Here is a 14,274-nt window from a genome sequence, read left to right on the forward strand (position 1 = left end):
AAGTGACATGATCAGAGGACAACAAACTTAAATCCACATGCATTTGTGTCAGGTAATATAAGCCAGAAGTGATTTATTAAAAGAGTCTTTGAAGGAAATTAAATCCTGAATTTGAAGTCTGATTTTCCATTTACAAATTAATTCTATAAATAGAGAATTCACGGATTTTTAGCATTTCTGGGGTACAGGAATGGACAAATATTTCTCTACATGTTCCTGTCTTTCCAAACCACCACAGGTCCGGCCACCTGGCCCGGCTCCTGAGGCAACCTTCATTTCCAGGACTAAACCTTAATGCGGTAGCTGTGGTAGATTTCTGTCAGAATTTCATGAGGATAATAGTGTTTCTTGACATCTGCCTGTAAGGAGCAAGAATTTGTACTTTAATGTTCCATTATCTTGCAAATTTTATGTCTGTGAGGTATTATAGTCTGCTATTTAACAGCAGACTGGATGTCTGTGTTCATCCTTCCAAGAAGGATGAATATTTTAATCTAGATGCTCTCATATATAACTAGTTTTTTATTGAGTATTTGTGTTGGTTTTAGAGTGTATACATGTGTCTTTGAGTATATGTAGATATTTATATAGTACTCTGCCTATTCGTGTGAAATTTTGTATGTTTTACTGCATGCCTCTGCAAATTTTTTTGCAACTGGAATACACTGTAGGTGGCTTATCTTGTTTTTGGCTTATTTGGATACATTAATTTACTTTATCTCCATATTCATGAAGACTTTAAAACTGTGTTTGGAGACCCTGGTGTTGCAGAATCTTATGTTACTATACAATCAGCCAAATTCTTGAGCCTCTCAGCTCTTCCTATTCCTGTTCTTTATATTGCAAATTATTTTTGGTGATCATAACTTTGCTGTGCGAAAAGCAAAAGTTCTGTTAATGGTTTTGGCTGTGTCTGTGGGTGTTCATATGTATTTATTCCATCTTGTCTGAATAAGTAGACACAACACAATAGTTATCCATCTAAAAGATGGTCATACGTATTGTAGTGTGAACTATTTGTGTAAGGAACTCTCTTTGTATTGAGTGGGTTTTTTTGCTTTATTTATTTATTTAGTAATCTAAGGGTTTTTTTAGTTTAAGGGACATAATTGGAACTTTGTAGAGCTCTGTAGATGTTTCTAGTTAGATCTTCTAAAATTCTCCTGAGTTGATGACAGGTCTCTTCGGTTATGACGGATGGTAAAATCCCCTGCAAAGGCATTGGTTGTGTGTTAGTACAAACTAGTTGCTTGCAGGATGCACAGCAACATTCAGTCTGACTAGAACAGCAGAACTCAGATCTCAAATATCAGGTGTATGTCACCAAGACTATACTTGCTTCTTTTTTTTTTGCTTTATGAACTGCTACCTGATAGTCACAGACCAGAACTTGCTTTAAAACACACTGTGGCTGTTAGAAATCCTCATTTAGAAAGTTGTAACTAATAGAACCATAGAATAGCTTAGGATGGACAACACCTTTAAGATGTTCGAGTCCAGCTGTTAACCCGACACTGCCAAGTCCACCTCTACCCCATGACCCTGAGAACCTCATCTACCATCTGTTCAACCCCTCCAGAAATGGTGACTCCACCACTGCCCTGGGCAGCCTGTTCCAATGCCCCAGAGCCCTTTGGGGAAGAAATTGTTCCCCAGATCCAACCTCAGCCTCCCCTGGCACAACTCGAGGCTGTTTCATCTGGTCCTGGCGCTTGTTCCTTGGGAGCAGAGCCCAACCCCCCCCCCCCGGCTCCAATCTCCTTTCAGGCAGTTGCAGAGAGCAAGGTCTCCCCTCAGCTCCTGTTCTCCAGAATAACCCCATCCCAGGTCCCTCAGTCTTTCCCCATTGAGATTGGTCCTCCAGACCCGTCAACACAAGAAAAAGTCAGCACTTTCGGGCTGGCTGTAGGACCGCGAGGTGGTAAAGGTACAGTAGGCAATACAGAACTCCCTTTATCCACGGCTGCACGAACCTTTGGTTCCCTGTGGGTTGGTGATGGGGTTCTGATATGGTGGGTGTTGTGGAGATGAGATGGTCCGTGGCTGCATGTTCCTTCCAGCTGCCGGTGGAACCATGACATGTTGGAGAGGTGATGGGTGTTGCAGCATTCCTGCTGTCCATGGCTTTTGGCACCTTCTGGCTTGATGCAGGATGAGGATGGGGTACAGATACTGTGGGTGTTTTGATGTTTCCATAATCCATGGCTGTGGGCAAATCTGAGTAGGTGGTGGGACCTGGATGGGGATACAGTTACATTGGGTAGTCTGGCTCTCCCTTGGCCCACAAGTGTGTCTGTAGGATGAGGACGGGCTACAGCTATGGTAGGGGTTGTGAAGGTCCCCTTGTCTATGGCTACGTGGTCCATCCAGCTGCTTGTGGCACCATGATGTGGTAGAGAGGTGGTGGGTCTTGTGACATTCCCTTTGTCCATGGCTGTGGCACCTTTGAGCAGCCTGTGGGACCTGGATGGGGTATAGGTACAGTCAGTGGTGCAGCTCTCACTTGGCCCACAATTGTGGGCACCATCAAGTGCTGTGTAGGATGAGGACGGGGTGCAGCTGTGGTACCTGTTGTGGAGGTCCCCTTGTCGACGTCTGTGTGTTCCTTCTGGTTGCCTGTGGAACCATGATGTGGTAGAGAGGTGGTGGATGTTCTGACATTCCCTTTGTCCACGGCTGTGGCACCTTTGAGCAGCTTGTGGGACCTGTATGGGGTAAAGGTACAATCAGTGAGGCAACCCTCCCTTGGCCCACAGATGTGGGCACCTTCTCGTGCTGTGTTGGATGAGGATGGGGTTCAGCTATGGTGGCTGTTGTGAGATCCCTTTCTCCACATCATTGTGTTCTTTCTAGTTGCATGTGGAACCACGATGTCTTGGAGAAGCAATGTCTGTTGCCGTGCTCCCTCTGTTCACAGCTGTTGGTGCCATCTGTCTGGTTGCAGGATGAGGATGGGATACAGAGACGGTGGGTGTTTTGGTGCTTCCTTTTTCCTTGGCTGGGGGCACCTTTGAGCAGCCGGTGAATCCTGGGTGGGGAAGAGATAAATTGGATGTTGTGGCTGACTTCTGAGCAAGGCAGTTGGCATTTCTGGCCATCTGTAGGATGAGGACAGGGTGTAGGTATGCTTGGTTTTGTTGCGGAGGTCTCCTTGTCCACAGCTGCGTGTTCCATCCAGCTGCTTGTGGCACCATGATGTGGTGGGTCTTGTGACATTCCCTTAGTCCATGGCTGTGGCACATTTGAGCAGCCTGTGAGACCTGGATGGGGTACAGAGAAATTGAGTGGTGCAGCTTTCCCTTTGCCCTGGGCTGTGGGCACCTTCTGTCTGTAGGGTGATGACGGGGTACAGATACGATGGGTTTTGTGGAGGTCCACTTGTCCATGCTTGCGTGTTCCTTCCAGTGGCTTGTGGGACCATGATGTGGTAGAGAGGTGGTGGATGTTCTGACGTTCCCTTTGTCCAACGCTGTGGCACCTTTGAGCAGCTGTAGGACCTGGATGGGATACAGATGTGGTAGTTGTTGTGGCTCTCCCTTTGCCCACGAGTGTGGGCACCTTCTGGCTTTCTGTAGGATGATGGGGCTACAGCTATGGTGGGTGTTGCGGAGGTCCTCTTGTCCATGGCTGCGTGTTCCATCCAGCTGCTTGTGGCACCATGATGCAGTAGAGAGGTGGTGGATGTTCTGACGTTCCCTTTGTCCAACGCTGTGGCACCTTTGAGCAGCTGTGGGACCTGGATGGGATACAGATGTGGTAGTTGTTGTGGCTCTCCCTTTGCCCACGAGTGTGGGCACCTTCTGGCTTTCTGTAGGATGATGGGGCTACAGCTATGGTGGGTGTTGCGGAGGTCCTCTTGTCCATGCTTGCGTGTTCCATCCAGCTGCTTGTGGCACCATGATGCAGTAGAGAGGTGGTGGATGTTCTGACGTTCCCTTTGTCCAACGCTGTGGCACCTTTGAGCAGCTGTGGGACCTGGATGGGATACAGATGTGGTAGTTGTTGTGGCTCTCCCTTTGCCCACGAGTGTGGGCACCTTCTGGCTTTCTGTAGGATGATGGGGCTACAGCTATGGTGGGTGTTGTGGAGGTCCTCTTGACCATGGCTACGTGTTCCAGCCAGCTGCTCGTGGCACCATGATGCGGTGGGTCTTGTGACATTCCCTTTGTCCACTGCTGTGGCTGTGAAGAACAGGAGAATCAACACTCACAGCAGCCACCCTCTGTTTCCATAACCAGCCCCGGCATCCCTGCCCTCAGCAATTCTGCCTGTGGCTGTCTATCACATGAATCCCAGACAGTGAGGAGACACCTGTCCTGGGCCAACCCTGTTGCTTTACCCCACTGTGACATGGACTGCTGCCAAGGCTGTGTCCTCTATGACATGGCCTTGACATCCCCAGGGCTGGTGGCCAGCCCTTGGCTACCCAGGGAGGAGAGTTGTGGAGCTGCCTTTGCCCATGGCTTTGGGAAGCTCCCTGCCTAACCAGGACAGGGTAGAGCCCAGAACTATCTTACCTGTCCTGTCAAGCACTGAGAGCTCTCCATCCCGGTGGCAAGGTGGGAGGGGACAGGAACGTGCCACGTGCCATTGTGTGGTTGTGCCCGTGTCCAAACTGTGTCAGCCCTATTTATACCCGTCTGGGGCCACCGTGTCACAAACCCCTGACGTGGACCAGCACGAGCAGTCTGTGCACTGTGACATAGCCATGACATCAGCAGGGCTGGTGCCTGGAGGTGCTGCCACATCCACGTGTTATGGCTTTTCCAGCAGTCCAGTGAGAAGACACAAATAAACAATAAAATGAAAAAGAAAACAAGAACTGGTAGTGCTGAGAAGGGGAATGTAGTATCTGTAGGATCAATGTAAAGAAAAGCAGTTCAGCAAAGATGAGAAGAGACTTAAAAGCAGCAGATCTCACCCACTGCCCTGTTTTCAAGATTTGGGTGGTACTTGCTGCTGCAATTTAAGATGCTGAGTTTTCTGGAGGTGATCGTTCACACCTTCGGCATTGCAGACACATCCCAGTGCCCACCTGTGCATCACGACTGGCTGCCATTGCTGAGGGGATCTCTGGGGGAGTGCGAGACCTGCATCTGCCCTTCCCCACAATGAACCCAAGTGTTTGCCGGGGACTGCCCTGTGCTGTGCACTTCGGTTGGTCACCAGAAGAAAACAGAAGAAATTCACTTCCACCTGCTTGGTTCACTGCAGACTGTTACTATACATCCTGTGTAATTCACAGAGTACAAGGCAACAGATGCCAGCTGAACCGCAGGAGTTTCCCTGTGAGCATCAGGAACCACTTTTTCATTGTGAGGGTCACAGATTGCAGGTTGCCCAGAGAGGCTGTGGAGTCTCCATCCTTGGAGATACCTGGACATGGTCCTGTGTAAACAGCTCTGGGTGGCCCTGCTTGAGCAGGGGATTGGGGAAGATGGTCTCCAGAGGTCCCTGTCAGCCTCATCCAGCCTCTGGTTCTGTGATTGTGGGAAATGATTTACGGACTGAAAACCAAAAGAAGATCCAGTAACTCCAAAGTGAGAATTTGTGGATGCTGTTCTCCAAGAAATTCAGTAGAATCAGCAATGTGTTGACTTCAGTAGAAAATGTAATTTTCTTTTTCTTTCCCAAATGTAAAATTGTGTTGTTTAAAAATAATGATGTTGTGTATATCTGTGTTTCTGTGGTTACTTTTTGAGTTGATTACTCGTGACGTCCAGTTGATAATGCCAGATTCTAAATGTGTATTACAGCATATCTCTGTGTCTGTTGCATCTTCAGGGTAAATCCCAAACTCTTGTTTTTCCTGTGACTTCCAGCGGTGGGTTTTAGGGGGAGGGAAGAGGTTAATTACCTCTGTAGCTGGAGAGATACTGTGGTAGATGGTCTAACTTGTTCTGATCTCTTCCAGCGTTCGTCACTCTGTTAAACGGAGAACAGGCTCAAAGCGCCATTCAGAAATTTCACCAGTATTCTCTTCGGGGAAAAGAAATATCGGTGCAGCTCCAACCAACAGATGCTTTGCTGTGCATTACTAATTTGCCCATTTCATTTACGTTGGAAGAGTTTGAAGAACTCGTGCGTGCATATGGCAATGTCGAGAGGTGTTTTTTGGTGTATAACGAGGTTACTGGCCATTCAAAGGGCTACGGCTTTGTGGAATACATGAAGAAGGACTCTGCTGCCAAGGCGAGACTGGAACTTCTGGGGAAACAGTTAGACCAGAGCACCCTCTTTGCACAGTGGATGGACGTGAACCAGCTGACAACAAATCTTATTCACTCCAAGTGCCTTTGTGTAGATAAATTTCAAAAAGACTATGCTGATTCAAAAGAACTGATCCAAGCTTTTTCACTAAAGTATAAACCCGTTTTCTGCCAGGTATGTTGAATTTGTATCTTTGGAAGATCATGGTTGTGATTTAAGTAGCTCTGTATTTGCATATTCACTGCTTGCTGCATTATCCTTTTATTTTTAATATAGGTAGTGAATAGTCATGCATCTGCATTGTGATATATGATGTGGTACAGAAGCTTTATTGATCTGGGTTTGCAGTGAGTGGCCGATGTCATCGGGGAATTCTGCAGGAGATTGCTCCTTTGAAGTGCCAATAAAATGTTTATAGGACATCATTTATTTTATTGAAAATAATTTTAGAAATATTTTGGGGAGCTTTTAATGGTTGATGATGGTTTTATTCCTCAGTAACGAAAGCCAGAGTATATGAATACCAGTGCAACAATTTAGATTATGGAGAATATGTATATGTGTATAATTAAGATATTTAAGAAACCTCTGCAAATATCTGCTGTGTTTTTTTGCTGATGAAGGTGAAGGCTTGGGATCTCAGTCACTGGGCTTGCTTTCTTTTGGAAAGCTTGCAGGTACAGAAGAGGTAGATTCTTATTGCCTTTGTGTACCAAAAGCAGGCAGTTGAAAGTAAGTTTGCTTTATAGTCACACAGGCAGATGTGATCTCAGTTGTGGGCTTGTTTGTTTGTTTGTTTGTTTGTGGTTTTTTTTCTTTTTCTTTGTTTCCCCTTAAGTGTCTTGGAAGGCTGCTCAGGGATTAGCTTCAGGGATAAGTACCCAGAGATTCTCAGCTTCTGAGACCAGCAGGTCCATCAGGCCGTCTGCTCTGACCACCGGCAGCCCAGCACATTTTTCCTCGTGCTCCTTTCAAGCCCCAGTAATTTGTAGTTGGCTAAAGCCCATCCTTAGACTTGTTTGATCCAAATACATCAGGAGGTGCCTAAATTGGAAGTAATTTTTTCCAGAGAATGCCTGTCCTTGTTATTTTGCACTTAGTGTCTGTTTTCTCAGTTGAATGTATCTGGCTTCAGCTTCACCTCTGATGACAAGACTGAGGAGCCTTCACTCCCTGCTATTTTCTTCCAGTAAGAAGGTATTAAATACTGTAATCAAGGCAGGTACTAAATACTGTAATCAAGTCACCAGCTCAATCTTTGTTTAATTAACTAAACAGACTAGTCTTTTAAAGTCTTTTACTTCAGGGCATTTTTCCAGCTGTCAGATAATCCCGAGGCTGTTATCAGCTCTCCTAACATTTTTTCAATGTTCTTTTAAAATCCTGAAGTTCAAGGAATAACAGGCTTTTTGATAAAGATGCTTTTCACTAACAGTATTCTACCGTGCACTTAAAAATTTACTTTTACCTTCCTTCTTAAATTATAATGATACACATGGTATAGATGAGGAGGGTCTCTGTGTATGCACTATAGCAGTAAAAGGCCCTAAATACATGTTTGGGTAAAATACAGGGATTAAACAGTATGATTTTGAATTAGGAAATAGGCACCCAGTAAAAAACATATCCAAGAGAACATTCTTAGCACATTCTCATAACACCTATTGCTCATATATCGTTCATTCTCAGTCATGGAAACCATTGGGCACCCAACAGGTTCTGACTGGTGAGGGGTGTGGGGGGAGGCAGCAGAGGTGCTGGTTTGCAGGTGTAGTGGCTGGTAAACAGGTGATTCAGATTTCATAGGTGAAAAGGGAAGATGCTGGATGAATTATTGTCAAAATAGTGGTAATTAACTAGGGGTTTTTTGAGTGAGTTGACCTAAAATTGAGGTACAAGGAAAGGAGAAGGAGGGAAACCCAAGTAAGTGTGAAAAAAGCAAGGAGGGGGGTGTGACATGATGGGTAGAGAAAACTTCTCCAGGGACAATTCAGACTCTTCTCATTTTACGCCTAATTTCTTTCATTTTATTCCAAAGTTGCCATTTTTTGAGATACATTTGATCTCTCTGTTATTAACAATAGAAACGTTCTGTCAGGAAGAGCTGAAGCCAGATACCTATACACGGGTCTTAGAAAAATGGCATTTCCTGGGACTTACAGCAGCATGTTTTGTCCTTTGCTTCAACAAAATGGACCAGAAAACCTCATTCTTTTCTCATGTCAACTTTAAATGGTCACTGGGGCATCTAGACTGTTATCTAGATAGGTACAAGGGGCTTTTCTTCTATATCTGGGAAGTTTAAAAATTCCTGATGTATTTGCAGGTCACATGTCGAGGGAGTTTTTAATTGCGTGTGAAACTACAATATGTACCATAGCTGCAAACCTTTCTTTTCTTAAGTACTTCAGGTCTTTACCAGTGCAGCTATACTGATGTCAAAATAAAATATAATGTTTCTCCACACAGACACACACATATATAGCATGTTCATATATGTGTGTATTTACTATGGGTATCAAAGTACGTGTGTTCTCCAGAGCTCTTCCCAGAGGCCAGTCTTTAACAGTGCCATTAAAGATCTGACCACTCTCTTTTCCTTCATAATCTTTGACATTTCTATTTCAATTATTAGTGTAAGTTTGTGGGATCTAATAGTTGGAAATAAGTTGTTTTTATTCAGTGACATTTCCTCTCTTCTCCTCCACATCAGAACTAGTATATAATTTCTGTTCATTTGGGGACTAGAGATTTTTGCCTAAGCTTTATTCCCTCCCTTCTCACCCTCTTTTTTTTTTTGTTTTGTTTGATTTAAATCTGCTCATTCTGCTATAAAACTCTGCAAACAAAGGGCAGAGCATTGTTTGACACATTAGCCTGTTTCCAGTCTGCTTGATTGATCAGTCTGGCATCTTCTTTTGGCATTAAATAGAACCATAGACTTCATATTCTCCTAAAAGGTGGATATATCAGTGGAATTTACGTTGTTTCATGTTTCAACAACTGTCATGCAGTCTGATGAATGACGTTTTTATTGGCTTAGAAACTGAACAATAATGAGTTTTTAATTCTGATCCTGCAAAAAAAAATTATTGTAGCAAACAGGAGTATTTAAAATTTCCTTCTAAGTCCTTCTTTATTCTGAAAATATGTGTTAAATACATTTCACAGCTCAGGTTTTCCGTGAGATTAGATGGAAGTGAAGGTGGTAATTCAAGTAGATACAGCATGTATGCCAAGTATCATATGTAGATATGATATTCAGCTTCTATCTAGCATGTTTGAAAAAGAACCACGGTGATATGGGTAGGCATTAACACAGGCTATCTAATGTTTGCGAAGCGTTCTGCAATACTGCAGAGCAGTTCCTGAAACTCTCCTTTTTGTTTGAGATTTGAAAACCTTCCATTTTCTCAGCGTATTGTGCAATGTTGTTTCCAGTTTGCTCAGGATGAAGACAGTTTCATTGGGGACTTTGCAGTGGTTGAGTATGAAACTGCAGAGCAGGCTGAGAAGGTCCAAGAAGCCACCGATGGGATGATGATCAAAGGGAGGAGAATCCAGGTGTCCTACTGTGCTCCAGGAGCGCCGGGCAGGAGCACATTAGCGGCACTCATAGCAGCGCAGAGGATGGTAAGATATTTGCAAATCTGTTTTCAGAATGAGTTCAATACAGCTTGAGCGGCCTGAGTTGGGCCAGAGGGATTCAGCTGCTTTGTGTTAGGAAAACGAGGCAAGCTTTTGGAAGCATTAGCCTTGTTTTGTTTTTTAATCAAGTCAGCCCAATTTGGTGTCCTTGCTAGGAAAAGCGTGGCCATGTTCTGCAAGAAGGGAGGGTAAAATATGGCCACAAGATATCACAGAGTTATACATACACAGTGCTGGGAATTTAGGAACTTTAATTTTCTGTACAATAAATTGTTCGAGTTCAAAAGAAAAATAACACTAAGTGGAGTCATTTGACAAGCTAAAACTCGGTTTAAAACAGAGAGGCAAGAATTTGCCAGTTTTAAGATAAATTTCAAGGTAGGAGAAATAGTTTAATTTCATGCTTGATACAGAAGAAAGCTTTTTACACCCACATCTTAGCAATTTATTTCCTAGAAAATGGGATGTGATAAGTGTTTCATGAAACTATCTTAAATGTGGAAGCAGAATAGTCTCCTTACTTCGGCTACCTTAGCCCATGTCTTTATATGAGTGGTGCTGTTATGAGGGAGTACGTGGTGCTCATGGTGACAGTGCGTTTGCTGTTCTCCTTTATTGATAACGCTGTCTTGGTTTAAGGGAAAAAAGAAATGTGTTTCAGGAAAAATAATATGCTTGAAGTTTTCTGGAATAGTTTGTTAGGCTTTTCATTTGAGGGAGAAGGAGCATGGAAAGGAGCACGAAATGGGGGAGGACACTTTGGGATTATTTTCTGTGTAAAACAAAATATGTACTTTAACATCACACAAATTTGAGGGATTGCAATGTATTCTTTTTTTTTTCTCCGGATCCTAACGTTTTTGTGTATGTCTTAATTGGAGATGAGGAACAATAGGAAAGGCTTGCTTCCAGAGCCTAATCCAGTGCAGATTATGAAAAGTTTGAATAACCCAGCAATGTTGCAAATGCTGCTGCAGCCTCAGTTGCGTGGACATGCTGTTAAACCTGGTAAGTTGTTTTAAAACAGAGTTTAAAAAAAAAACAAGCCCGTTCTTGGTGATACAAAGCTTTCCGCGAAGGAGAACAGCAGGAATACAATTTTAAAATCTGCACAGCCGCTGTTTCAGTGTGTTTGTGTAGACACTTTCACATTTTATGAAAGCAAAAGCAAGAGGTAGATGACCACACTCTTGTGTTTGGGTAAAATTTAGTGTTAACTAAAAATGTCCACATGTTAACTTGTGGCCTCTGAATATTCATGTTAGAAGTGGGTTTAGAATGAAATGTTTTTTGCAGATATCCTTAAAATGGCAAGTTTAATTCTGATTCTAGATCTGAATTTTGCAGCCTTAGTATTTCTTCTGTTGAATCCAATGCAAATCATTATTCACTTGGTTGCTACCGTAGTTGTACGCAACATTCCATAACAGCATCAGCCAGAAACATTTCTCTGTCTCCTCATGACGATGGATGTGAATAAACATATAAAACTCAATCTTAACACAGTGGTGAAAGTATTAGGAACAGGAATGAGAACAGATAATTTGAAGTCAACTGGGAGGCAGCTAAGAGTTTGTGACATAATCTACTGACTGAAGATATGCAGAAATTGCGTGTGAAGTGACCACTTCAGTGAAGAAACACTTTAGGTGCCACTGATATCTCAGAGCACTTTAGATAGCGCTGTGGTCTTGTGGGTGTGCGTCTTGGAGTGAAACTCGCAGCTTTAGAGGAGCCTCTGGAGATAACACTTTGATCTCTCATATCCTGTTAATTGCAGATCAGAGCTGAGTGTTTTGAAGGGTTTCATTATATTGATATTTAGTGCCATGGAAAGTTTCATGGAAACCAAATCTAAAAAATATAGAATAACTCTTATAAAGATTTGTACTTGCCTAACTTATAAAACTGCAACTTTTTCTTGTGTTTCTAAAGCAGTTCTTGGAGCATCTGCAGGTTTACCTCATCTTATAAATTCAGCAGTTGGCCCACCTTTTTTGCAGTTGAATAAAGTTCATCAGGTAAGTGACAAAATAACTTTGGTCCAAATAGATATTTGTGGACGTCTTACCCTGAAGAATGTCCGTAAAGTTTTAAGTAATTACAACTAAAATCAAGTGTTCTCGTTAAAGCGATCTTTAAGAAAAGCACTCTAAAGCAATCTGTTATGAGATGCATATGGGGTGTAAGAGCAGACTGTGCTCATTGTCCGCAAGTGAGTTATTTTATCTTAACTGAGCTTTTGATCTGCTAACTCCTGATGTAGGAACACCTTGCCATTACTGGCAAAAAAATCCCTCTTTAAATTAGAGCTGGGGTAGCAGGGCACATGCATTTCTTTTGGAGCTGCTCATACACACTTTGGTAGAGACCTGATTGTTTTCTCTTGTTCAAACCGACAAGCTCTTAGCATCATTGTCTTCATTTTAGAGCTTGCAGGGACCAAAATGTGCTATATATGCCATAAAAAATCGTGATTTGCAGATGGTACTTCTTAGTAAAACAATACCCAAGGTTATAAGCTGTTTAAAGTGTTCTTGGGGGATCTGTAATTCATTGTGAAGTTGATACAACTTCCATATGGACACCAGAATTTCTGAAAGATCCTATACCGGATATTTGAGATGAGTTTGCCCTGGAAATTTACCTTCAGTATTCGTGGTGGGGATTTTCATAAGTACCTGTGAGGGACTGGAGTCAGTCGCTTTGATTTACCATTTCTGATGTTTCGGAAATTCCCATTTGAAAAAGAAAATCTCCTTAAGTATTAGTTCTTCTGCCATTCTTTTGTCAAAGATAGACTGATAGATCTTAAAAAAAAAATGCAGAGGTACTCTTAAGTATATTTAGCTTTTCTGGTTTGGTTTGGTTTGTTTTTCTGCTAAAAACTGATAGGTGAATGTATCCTTTTGGAATAAATACTGCTTGATTTTGCCCCATCAAATGAGTTGCTTTTGTCCTGTACAATGAAAAAAATCACATAATTCTTTGCTCCTACTTCTTTTATTTAAATGGCATTTCCAGTGGGTACATTTAGTTACTGCTGCTCTCTCTTCTGCTTCCTTGGAAGGCAATGGGAGCGTTTTCTGATCGCGGCTGCAGACAGGCGTGTTTTACACAGTTAGCAGTGATATTGATGGGGATCTGATATTTTTAGGCTTAGGGTTGCTGCAGCCAAAACATTTTAAGTGTTTTCAGAGAGACTCATGAGTCTTAATTCTCTTCCAGAGAGCTTCCTGTCATTGAATTAGCTCCAAACCTGGTCTAATAGACTGAACTTTATTGACAGTGATTTGATTTTCTGTTACTCAGTGACTCGTTTCAGAGTATTCTCTAAAGCCAGAGAACCAAGTCACTGTTTTTATTGTCACACACTGATTCAGCTTCCTGTGTATCCTGGGTTTGCTGTTTTATAGTCGAGGTTTTGTAAAGTAATATCATGAGAAGAAACTGTGTTTTTTAGGATGATTATGCCACAGCATTTCAGTAATTGATAACAAAAGATTCAACAGAGAGGAGTTTGAACAAATGGGTTATTCATCCAGTAATCCTTCAGCATGACTTTCAACTTCTTCCTTTAATTTCTCTTTGTCACAGTTATCATGTGCTAAAGTAATGTGTTTTAAACTTTCTCAGTGGTGTGTTTTCCTGAGTCGTCCAGCAGTTTATTAAATCTTTATTAACCCAGAAACTTTCTTTTGAGGATTCTAACCAGCCTGCTTTTCCTCTCTTGTATTTCTCAAAGTTTTACAGTTGAACTAATACGTTTACTTCATTGACTTAACTAAGTTTAGAAGGAACAACCGCTGGTATTGGTGGCAATAAACAGCCCTGGATAATTTCTCCTGGAAAACACTAAGACAATTAAAATAGCAGATGCATAACTAATCCACAGTCGAGATGCATAACTAAAAAGGAAAGGGAAAAACATACCTGGATATTCATCTTTGAAAATAAAGATACTGTTTGGTATGTGTAAAACAGGGGATGAGAGTCCCTGCCAGCTACAACCCAGTCCTGCAAACTGTATAGATATTTGGCGGGGATTATGTATTTGAATTGCAATGCAAGGCACAACGCAAACGTTAACAAACAATGAAGTCCTTATTCCCAGAGCTCATCATCCCCTGAAGTCCTCGTGTCTCATCTTTCTTACTGGCGCTGTCGGAAACTCCCCCGTCTGCAGAGGCTTCAAACACATTTGGCTTTTCTCTCTTGGCTTAGACACGGGGGTTGCAATGGAGTCTGGCTTGTATTTGGAGTATATTTGATCCTTTAAAAGCCAGGAGAAAGCATACTTGTGGTTATGAGGTGAAAAAAGGGCTAGGAGGAAGAGAGGTTAAAAGAACTTGAAATGAGCTTCTATGAACAGAGCAAAAGTTAGTTTTAGTTTAGTTAGTTCTACTTTAGTTAGTT

General features: G+C 42.5%; 1 protein-coding gene across 1 annotated transcript in view; it reads left to right on the top strand.

The window, feature by feature from the left end:
- RAVER2 (ribonucleoprotein, PTB binding 2) overlaps positions 1-14,274 on the top strand; it is a gene marked incomplete at both ends in the record, with an annotated part of 41,559 nt that overhangs the window by 17,516 nt on the left and 9,769 nt on the right. Inside the window, 4 exons of the mRNA XM_080348998.1 lie at positions 5,915-6,384; positions 9,652-9,843; positions 10,740-10,866; positions 11,794-11,879. Coding sequence (XP_080205124.1) covers positions 5,915-6,384; positions 9,652-9,843; positions 10,740-10,866; positions 11,794-11,879 — 875 coding nt within the window. The remainder of the gene's footprint in view (positions 1-5,914; positions 6,385-9,651; positions 9,844-10,739; positions 10,867-11,793; positions 11,880-14,274) is intronic.

Source organism: Nesoenas mayeri (genome assembly GCF_963082525.1).
Source record: "Nesoenas mayeri genome assembly, chromosome: 8".
In the NCBI taxonomy this organism is placed as follows: domain Eukaryota; kingdom Metazoa; phylum Chordata; class Aves; order Columbiformes; family Columbidae; genus Nesoenas; species Nesoenas mayeri.